We start from the raw sequence: 10287 nt of genomic DNA, 5'->3' as shown, positions 1-10287 counted from the left end.
GTGTGTCCTGACACAGTGGTGCAGATGTCCTGAACCTGTGGCACTTCTAACGTATTTCCAAGCCCAGGAGGGTGAAATGAGTGTGTCAAAGCCCTCTGAGTTTCCCAGAAGCTGCACCAAAGCGCCCCAAGATGCCACTAGGCCACACCACAACTGGGTGCTGTCCATTGCTGGCAGGTATTCTGGAGTGATCTTCTGAATTCTGGAAACTTAGGGACTAGAGAGGTGGCTTGGTGGTTAAGAGCACTTGTTGCTCTTGCAAAGGACTCGGGTTTTGTTACCAGTATCCACATGTGGCTCACAACCACAGCTAGCCCCAGTTCTAAGGAATCTGACACCTTTGAGGGCACCAGACAAGCACATGGTGCACATACATACATGCATTCAGGGAAAAGTCATACAAATAAAAAGAAAAAAAAAATCCTTTTAAGTTACAAAATTCCTGGAACCCCAGCTGAAAGCTCCCAAAGGGCCAGGCATGCTGGCACACACCTTTGATCCCAGAAGTTGAGGCAGGTGGATCTCGAGTTCAAGGCTAGTCTGGTCTATATAGTGAATTCCAGTAGTCAGGGTTGTGTAGATTCTGCCTCCAAAACAAAAAAAAAAAGGGGGGGGGGTGACTTCTAAGATGAACTAAACTCCAGGCACTACAGGTCTGTCCCCTGTATCTGGTTAATTGTGGGCACACCCAGAGATGGGCTTAGTGGCCACACAGACTCAGCAAAGTGCCTAAGCCAAAGACCCAGTTACCCCACCCTAGTGACTCTTCTAGCAGAGCTTGCTACAGTAGGGTTCACTCTCTGACTGGTGGTGAAGGGTCTATGTGCTGCCCCAGGACTCTCTCCTTATTAATCCTCTATCCTAGGGGGAGGGGACAGAGCATCTCTTCAGTGGGTGTCCCGGCAGCCGCCTGCCTGTGTTCTCAGAGAGCATGCTCCTATTGAGGAGCCGGCAGGGCAGGAAGCACCTGGTCTGGAGCGGATGCACAGAATGTCTGGTTCCGGTTTGGCTTCCGCCACCACACCAACTACAGGCAGCTGAGCTCAAGAAACCAGGCAATAGGATAGAGACTGCAGGGGGACTGGCGGGAGCTGGGGAGGTAGGGGAAATGCTGGATAGTTGGAAGAGGGGAGGTAGCCTGTTTGCAGCTGCCTCCCTGTGGCCACCTGACGAACTGCTCTCCTGAGCAGCCAGATCAGTTTCCATGACAGATGTAAAGTTGCAGTAAGGCAGGAACAACCACCCTTCAGACAGGCAGAGTGTCTCCCAGGCAGACAACCACCCCTCAGACAGAGAGTCTCCCAGGCAGACAACCACCCCTCAGACAGGCAGAGAGTCTCCCAGGCAGACAACCACACCTCAGACAGGCAGAGTCTCCCAGGCAGACAGCCTCCCAACTCAAAATGACAACCAGCAGGTTACATCTCTTTATTGTCTCAGTCTACACCTGGCCCAGGAATGCCCCCATCAGCAGCCTTTGGTCCAGGGGAGATCTCGGTGGTAGTCTCCGGACAGTCTGTGACAGGGTTATCAGCAGAGGCCACAGGAGCTGCAGGGCTGTGTGAATAACAGCACTGGTCCCCTAGTTGACAGGTACCCTGGTGAGAGAACAGAGTGATGAAGCTCCAGGCTGTGAGCACAGGGAGGGGCTTCCTTCCTCAATCCCTGGCCCCAGCTGAGCCAGATGCCTTCCTTGGCCCTATTGCAGGGAGGGTGGAAGGACAGAATCACCTCTTTGAATCGTTTGCAAGGAAATGTCTTGAGGCGAGCTGCCCGCTGGGCTGGGTCCTCAGCTGGCTCCTTCCGCTTATTCTGTAGCAGCCTCCGTCTATCTGCTAGGTCTTCACTTGCTGCCTTGCCCCTGTGCAGAGAGGGGTACTTGTACCCCACTTTATCTTTGCCCAGCCCTGGAAAACCTTCACTTCTACAACATTACCACTTACCCTGGCCGGGCACGGGGCCGGGGACCCCAGTTGGCTTCTGGATTGGCCTGGAAGCGCTTAAGTCCTCGCTGGCGGGAGATGGGGTTGGCGTCTTCCCGGATGTTGAAGTTGGCCTTCAGCCTGGACAAATGGGTGGAGGCTGGAGGCAGCGGCCATGCAGGGTGAACACAGACAGCCCCAGAACCTGCCCACCCTGAGGCAACACCACAGGTCTGCCAGGCTCAGAGTTCTTCCATTTGTTCACTAACCACCTGAATTTCCTAGTGAGTTTCTGACACAGAGGCCTGGACCTGCTCCAGTGGAACTGACTTTGCAGCATCAGAGACAAGACAAATGAGAAATAAGCAGGGTGAGGGGTGGGGCTCCAGTAGAGAGCTCGCCCAGCATATGTAAGGCTTTAGGTTCTATCCCCAGCACTATAAGAAAATAAAAATAAAACTGTGTTGTGTTAGGACATGCTGCTCAATAACTGTTTTGGTAAAAGACGTAAATTGGGGTGCAACGCTTGAAGAGTGGTCTAGTCCAGGAGGCTTCTGAGGTGTGAGAGAAGGGCCCGGGCAAAGGGCCCACGCTGGGACAAACTGTGCTGAGCTCAGACTGCTACTGAGGAAAGAGCCAGCTATGGAGGCTTCTGTGCTCTGTAATCTGACCCAGATATTCTCATGTATATACGCCTAAAGAGCAGATGGTGCAAAAGAATGAGAAAAGGCACAGGGTGAAGACAAGGTAGAAAAGAGGTTCTGGATTTCCCTCAACTGGTATCTGTCCTCTGTGTACATGTGCCTGCTGCACCTGAAGGGTAGCCTGTTCCCCCTGAATATCTGCCCATACCTGGGCTCCACAGCAAGGATTCGGAATGCTGGACTGCTCTCAGACAACCGCTCCCGTTTCACTGGACACTCCTTCTCCTGAGGACAGATCAAGATGTTAAGCCTGAGGAGCACCCAAGCCACCACCTCTTCCTTGCCCTCCTGCCTTGAACCAAGGGGTCACCTGCTCTCACCCAGCAACGCATGATGTCCCAGAGAGCTACAGGAGGGGCATCTGTCTTCACTGCATTCTTACAGGCATGGGAGAGGGAGACTCGGAAACCAGCATGAAGGAGAGCGGACCTGGGTGCAGAAACCAAAAAGGAGGCTCGACCCTAAAGCACAGGCTGACCCAGGTAGGCACAACCAGGTCCTATGGAATGGCATCGTTGTTTTGTTCCCAGCAACCCATGTCACAGACTGTGACATCAAAACTACTGCTGGGGGCTGGAGAGAGAACTCAGTGGTTAAGACCACTCGCTGCTTTTGCAGAGAACGAGAACTCTGGGTTTTGGAACGCAGCACCCACACTGCAGCTTACAATCCTCTGTTAACTCCAATTCTGGGGAATCTGACACCTCCTGGCCTCTTCAGGCACTGCATGCAGATGGTGTACTCACTTACACACGTGTAGGCAAAACACATGTACATAAAACATTAACTCTCAGCTCTGCTCTAAGCATATACCAGACCATGGTGGTCTGAGCCGCCCCAGGCCCTCACCGAAGCTGCAGCAGGCGCGGTGTGTTGCAGTGGATAGTGCTACTTAGCTGGTCCAGTGTGTAGTAGAGAGGGACATCAGGAAGTTCCTGAGAGGTAAGCATGGAGTAGCATGGAGTGCTGACACAAAGGTGGGCACAGAGGGTCCCCCTCCCTGTGTAGGTCCAGCTCATACCTCAGTAACAACACTGAGGACACCTTGGATCCTCATGGAAGTGTGGAAGCGGCCAGAATTAGTGGTCACTGCCTCAAGAACTCGACCCACAAAGTCCAGGTCATGGATGGGCTCCGCCCACATGGGGCCCCCAAGCTGTGGACCCCAAAGATTCAGATGAGCAAGGAGCATGAATGTATGAGTCCTAGGACCCTGGCCCACTGCCTCTGGCCTAGGCTCACCTGGTGTCTCTGTCCACAATGCTCACACTCGGGGGTCACTGGAGGACCACAGGCTGCAGAGAACTTGACCCTGCAAGGAGAGGCAGTTGGAGGGATGGGGACCTAGGACAACCTTCATTTCAACCCAAAGTACCCTTCTTCACCTGCCGCCAGGGTCTCCCGATGCTTTGCCAAGGCGTTGCAGGTAGAAGGCTCCACAACCCACACACTGGAACACGAGGGCCTGCTTGCTGTGGAAGCCCAGGAGAGACCATGAGTTCCTGATGTGGTCACTACAACTCAACTCTTCCCTCAGACTGACTCAGTCCCTTTTCAGACACCAAGGTCCCTGAGGACAAGTCTTATCTCCTCCCTCAATTCATCAGATTCCCTTCCTGTGGGCTTACCTGGCTGAGGACTTAACCTTGGCCTGGCCTGTGAAAACTCGTACAAACACCCGGACATAGAAGTCGACACTGATGCAGAGTAGGGGCACGATATAGCGCTGGTAGCAGTTGGCATGCAGATCCAGGCTGTGCAGCACGATCCTCAGGGCCTGGTGGCAGGGATGGGCATTAACGCCAGGAAGAACAAACTTGGAAATGCATCTTGGGCTTAGACCCCACCCCAAGCCAGTATTTTCTGTCCCAGTTTCTTCATCTGCAGAGCCATGACAATCATTCCTGTGGCTAGTAGCAGGCACTAAATGACCAGAGCCTGCACAGGTGATCTGAACCTATCCCACAAGCTGAGAGTGTGCCTCTGACATGAAAAAGCACTGCCCGGGCTTGAAAGATGACAAGGACTTTAAAGAGCAAGGACAGGATCTACCTTTCTTTGACCCTACCTTCCCGTCTTACCTTCCCGAGCACAGAGTAGATGCCATGTCTACACCTCTTTAACAGATGCAAAACTAAGGGCCAGAAAGGTACATTCAGAGTCACAGGCTAAGCCAGGATTACAGCTCAGACCTGGAAAAACACTCCTTTAGGATTGATGGATGGATGGATGGATTGATTGGGTGGGAGGTAGAGGTGAGAAGGTCAAGAGTTTAAGTTGAACTTGAGCTACATAGCAAGTTTGAGGCCAGCCTAGGCTACGAGAAAGCCTGTCTCAAACCTTCAACACCAGGGCTTCTTGTACTGGGGGCGTGGCTTAGTGGTAAAGCGCCTTGAATGTACAATATCCATTCCCAGTAAGATACGGAAACCAAGTTTTCTTCTTAGTGCTGTGTCTATAATTCAGTGCATGAGAGGTCACACAGGAGAATTCCTGCTTGAAATATTTGGCATCCTCATTTTGAGGTAGCAAGATGGCTTAGTGGGTAAAGGCACCCACCACTAAGACTGATATTGGATCCAAATGGTGAAAGGAAAGAATGGACTGCAGGAAGCTGTCCATGATGTCAGTGTGGCACACATGCCTCCCTAATATTAAAAAAAGGTAAAAGCGTATGTGTATGCGCACACACGCGCACACACACACACACACACACACACACACACACACACATCAAAGCTCTTTTTTTTTTTTTTTGAGTCAGGGTTTCACTTGTAACCTTGGCTGTCCTGGAATCCTATTTAGACCAGACTGGTCTCACAGAGCCCTACCTCCCTCTGCCTCCCAAGTGCTGGCATGCACCACCACACCTAGCAAAAATGCTGTTTAAAATTAAGTTACACTATAGAATGCTAGAAAAAAATTAGTGCCCACTGAACAAGGATGTCAAAGATCAGTTAGTTTGCCAGTCATATCACAGCTTAGAATGGTCCAGTTCTGGCCATCTGAGCAGAATCTGAGGAAGGTATGCTCAAAGAGTCAGGGTAGGAACACTTATAGCCTATTCCCCAATTCCCAGGCTGGCTTGGGGGGAGTCTCACCATTTCATGGCAGGCTCGGCTCTTGAGGGCCATGGCCCCATACTTGCTGTAGCACGTCTCTCCGCTGTTCCCTGCCAATACTGCCATGTCCGTGCAGGTGATACACAGAAGTCCTGTGGGGAGGAGCTGGGCAGTGACAACCCGCCAAACACCCTGCCCTGCACCTGCTTGGGTGTTCCTGGGCCGGCCTCACCTCCATCACTCACAGCCTGCACTGCTGCATCCAGGAAAGGGGCAGGGCTGCCATAGGGATCCAGGTCAATGACATCAAACCGATCAGGTGCCTTCTGGTGTTGGTACATCAGCATCCTAGACGTGAGGGGCCCAAAATCACAGCCTCTTAAACCAAGGCCCTGCCCTGTCTCCTGTAGCACAGTGGTTTTGCCCTTGAACTTGAGGCTAGCTTAGCCATTTGGTGTTTTCTTTTATAGTTTAGCCATATGGATGGAACCCTGAGCCTCATGCATGCTAGGCAAGCGTTTTAATGCTAAGCAAAACCCCAGCCCTTTTGGCCACTTGTAACTGATTTCTTGTTTTACACAGGACTCAGTCTCTCCACCTATAAATCCAGAGAAATAAGAGCTCAAGTCCCTCAACCCTTGTAGCCATAAAGAAACCAAGCTGTAAAGGGTAGTGATGCAGCTCAGTGGTTAAGAGTATGTGACTCTCACAAAAGACAAGAGTATGCACCGGCACCTCTGCTGTGATGACTCAGCACCCCTGCTGTGATGACTCAGCACCCCTGCTGTGATGGCTCAGCACCCCTGCTGTGATGACTACCTTGGACATCCTCTTCTGACCTCTTCAGGTGCTAGTCTCAGCTTCACAATGCCTGCACATGCTCGATCTTAATCTCAATCTCTCTCATACACTAACAACCCCATCCCCCCCCCACCCCACTCCCCCGTAAATTTAAAACAAAATAACAACAAAAAAGGTGAAAAAGAAATTGGGTCTAGGCCAAGCCTAGTAGTTCAAGCCTAGCTAACTATGAGGCTAAGGCACAAAAATTACAAGTTCAAGGCCAGCCTGGGAAACAGACCATACCTAATGCAAACAAACAGCAACAGAAAATCCAGTGGTTAGAACCAAGTCCAGTGACACATGCACCTGTATACTCCAGGGGAGGTGAAAAACTGAGCTGGTCAGATCAGCCAACAATTAGCTTCTCTCATCTGCTGACATTTAAAAAAAAAATTGATTTATGTGTGCAGGTGTTTTGTCTGCATACATGTCTGTGTATCATGTGAATATCTTGGAGTGTACCATGTGCCCTTAGAAGACAGAAGAAGGAGTTAAGAGTCCTGGGACTGGAGTTATAAGCAGTTTCGAGCAGCCTTGATGGTACTGGAAACAATACTCAGGTCCTCTAGAGAGCAGGGATATCTTTGCAGTCCCACTGTTGACTCTGGAACAATCGTCATTTATGTGAGTGCACTTGAGGCTGGTCAAGAGAGAAGTCATTTCCGGCTCTGCAGGGTGCTGCACCTGCACTGTATTTCAGCAGTCTACAGCATTAGCATCACCTGCCTAAGCACAGACCAGCACAGTGCTGGTTGAGTACTCTACCACTAAGCTACAGCGCAGCTATGCTTCCCCAACTGTGAAGCTGAGGTGAAGGGTGGTCCTGCATTTGAGACTTCCTCTGCTACACAGTAAGACCCTGGCTAAAAGGGTTAAAAAAAAAAAAAAAAAAAAAAAAAAAAAAAAAGGAGGGTGGGGCGGGCAGAGATGGGGACTTGATTCAGAAGAGCACACAAGTTTGGTTCATAGCACACAGGCTGGGTGGCTGTGAACAACAACAAACAAAAAAGTTTTTTAAAAACCCAAGGTGTGCTGGTGCACATCTTTACTCTCAGCACTTGAGAGGCAGAGGCAGGCAAATCCCAGCCTGGTCTACATAGTAACTAGTCAGAATAGTTGTGGCTATATAGTGAGACCCTAAACAAAACAAAATAAGCCAATAAACCAAAATCTGGCTGAAGAGGTGGGTTGATGGTCAGGAACATTTGCTGCTGTTGCAGAGGATTCACATGCAGTGCCCAGCACCGACAAGGTGACTCACAGTGGCCCATGACTCCAGTTCTAAGGGATCCAATGACCCCCTCTGACCTCCTCAGACTCATGTGTTGTACATACATCCAGGCAAAATAGTCCTACACATAAAATAATATAGGAAATTTAAAAACAAGACAAAGACAGGCACTTGTCAAAGGAGGTGGAGCAACAAAATAGGAGCAGGCCCTTGAGAGTCCGTCCGAGGTGGGACGGGTGAGCAGTGTGAAGTACAAGGTTAACGTTAGAAAAGGAAGTGGCTTTCTGGAGCCTGGTGGTATAAAGTTATAATTTCAAACTCCTTGGGAGGCTGAAGGATACCTTGAGTTCAAATTGGTCAGACCATATGTCAAAACAAAGTCCCATATGTAGATACATTCCTCATCATTAAACAATACCACCATACAAAGTTTGGACTATACACTTCTATTATTTAAGAAGGCCATTATGGGCCTGTGTGGTAACTCACACCTTTAATCCCAGCACTGGGAAGGCAGAGGCAATCTCTATGACTTCCAGGCCACCAAGGGCCACAATGTGAGACTCTGTCTCAAAAAAAAAAGAAAAGAAAGAAAAGACGCCAGGCTATGGAGGCACATGGCTTTAATCTCAGCACTAAATGAAAGTGTTTCTGTGTGAGTTCAAGGCCAGCCTATCTTCTACAGTCTAGTTCCAGGAGAGCCAGGGCAGACAGAGCAACCCTGTCTCAAGAAACCAGAAAAACAAAAGCCAGGAATCCTGTAATCAAGCCTAAAGCCCTATCACAAAGGTGAAGGCTGGACATCAATAGTCCAAGGTCACAACCATAGAGTTGAGGAGAGGCCAGCATGAACTCATGAGACTCCATCTTACCAAAAGGGGGCTGTGTGTGTGCTGGGGACGGAAGTTCAGTTGGTAGAGTACTTACCTACCTCTAGGCTCCATCTGATCCCCCGTTACTGAATAAACCAGGCACGGTAGCACATGCCTGTAACCCTATATTCAGGTAAAGACTCAAGCGTCAGAAATTCAGTCAGAGCCAGGGGTGGTAACAACCCAGCACTTGGGAGGCAGATCTCAGAGTTTCAGGCCAGCCAGGACTACATATCTGATCCCTGGACCCACATGTGGAAAGACAGAAGTGACTCCTATAAATCGATCTCTGAACATACACGCATGCACGCACATGATATAATTAAAAAACGTAAAAAAGGCCAGAGAGTTGGCTCACCAGTTAGGAGCACATGTTGTTCTTGCAGAGGGCCTGAATTCGTTCTACAGCACCCAAATGGCTCACAACTCACTGTAATTCCCTTTTCAGGGTGTCTAACACCTTCTTCGGGCATGGAAGGGTGCCAGGCACACATGAGCAGGCTAAAAACACTCATATGTAAAGTACATCTATTTTTAAATGTTAAAAATTCAGGGTCATCTTCAATCACAAAGTTCTAGACCACCCTCGGCTACATGACGCTCTCAAAAGACTATCCAGATGGCATGGTAGAAGAGTACTTTCAACACAAGCCTGAGAACCTACTGATGGTCTCTCAAGCACAGATAAATAAAATAAAAATTAGAAAACCAGAATTGCATAACCCCTGTAAAATTACTATTCTTTTATAAACAAGGGAATTAAAAATTCAAAAAGGCTAACCCAAGGTCATACTTGGAGGCTAAACAGGGCTACAATTAGTCCCCAGGTAGCCACATTCTAGAGTATAAGTTGAAGGCCTAGGCCCTATTAGGAGCTGGAGATGTTGCTTAGCCATTGATTAGCATGCACAAAGGTCTGGTTCTACCTCCAGTCCCACCCCACCAATGACAATGGCCAACCAACCTACCGGGCATCTGCTTGGTTGGGCTGAACAAGATGTGCCACACCATTGAGCTCCACATTTCTGTGCATAAGCTCTACAGCCCGGGCAGAGGCATCATTGGCAACCACAGAATGGAGGCCAGGAACCTCTAGGGCAAATCGGATGGAACGCAGACCAGAAGCTGCCAGGCCTTCCAGCACTCGTAAACCTTCCTATTGGAAGTAAGCAAAGAAAGACATCTCTTATTTCTTTTCTTATTTACAATTGAGTCAGTTCTCTCCTTCCACCATGGATTCTGGGGATCAAACTCAGGTCTTAGGGGTTTTGTAGCATGTGGTTTACCAGGGAGCTATCCTGCTGACTGATGTCCAGGTCTCCTCTTTTTCTGTGCTCTTATGGATCTCCCACAACCACCTTCTAGAGCCCCTCAGTTCCTTCCTCTCACCCAGACTTCCAATTGGCCAGCTCTTTCTGAGGCCCCTACCTCACAGATCTCACCAACTGCAGCTGTCCGAGGCTGGTCTCCTGGGGCCACGTTCTCATTCTTTCCAGCTATTTCCCCCTCTTGATCAGACAAGTCCACAGCTATTTTCTGCACGTTCTTCTCTCCCGGAACCTTGACTGCAGTCACTCAGGCAAAAACCAGAGACTATCAATGCTCCTTTTAAGAAATTTCACTGTAACTTTCAAATGGCCAAAATCCTGATGA

At 49.6% G+C, this 10287-nt stretch overlaps 1 protein-coding gene across 14 annotated transcripts in view; it reads right to left on the bottom strand.

The window, feature by feature from the left end:
• Positions 1-1414: 1414 nt before the first annotated feature.
• Positions 1415-10287, bottom strand: part of Trmt1 (tRNA methyltransferase 1) — a 13119-nt gene continuing 4246 nt past the window's right edge. For 7 of the 14 annotated variants that reach the window (XM_034522557.2, XM_076915526.1, XM_076915523.1 and 4 more), the window contains 14 exons: positions 10063-10208; positions 9603-9790; positions 5921-6036; positions 5728-5840; positions 4255-4403; positions 4012-4098; positions 3869-3938; positions 3648-3782; positions 3476-3561; positions 2947-3055; positions 2775-2851; positions 1944-2063; positions 1732-1861; positions 1415-1598 (listed from right to left, as the gene is read on the bottom strand). In XM_034522557.2, the coding sequence (XP_034378448.1) occupies positions 1437-1598; positions 1732-1861; positions 1944-2063; positions 2775-2851; positions 2947-3055; positions 3476-3561; positions 3648-3782; positions 3869-3938; positions 4012-4098; positions 4255-4403; positions 5728-5840; positions 5921-6036; positions 9603-9790; positions 10063-10208 (1688 nt within the window). In that variant the 3' untranslated portion in view covers positions 1415-1436. Of the gene's footprint in view, positions 1599-1731; positions 1862-1943; positions 2083-2774; positions 2852-2946; positions 3056-3475; positions 3562-3647; positions 3783-3868; positions 3939-4011; positions 4099-4254; positions 4404-5727; positions 5841-5920; positions 6037-6774; positions 9791-10062; positions 10209-10287 lie in introns of those variants that run through there. The other 7 variants (XM_034522561.2, XM_076915525.1, XM_034522562.2 and 4 more) reach the window with 3 other exon arrangements.

Source organism: Arvicanthis niloticus, chromosome 18, assembly GCF_011762505.2.
Source record: "Arvicanthis niloticus isolate mArvNil1 chromosome 18, mArvNil1.pat.X, whole genome shotgun sequence".
Taxonomy (NCBI): Eukaryota; Metazoa; Chordata; class Mammalia; order Rodentia; family Muridae; genus Arvicanthis; species Arvicanthis niloticus.
Note: the sequence above shows the minus strand (reverse complement) of the source record. Positions and strands in the feature narration are given on the sequence as shown.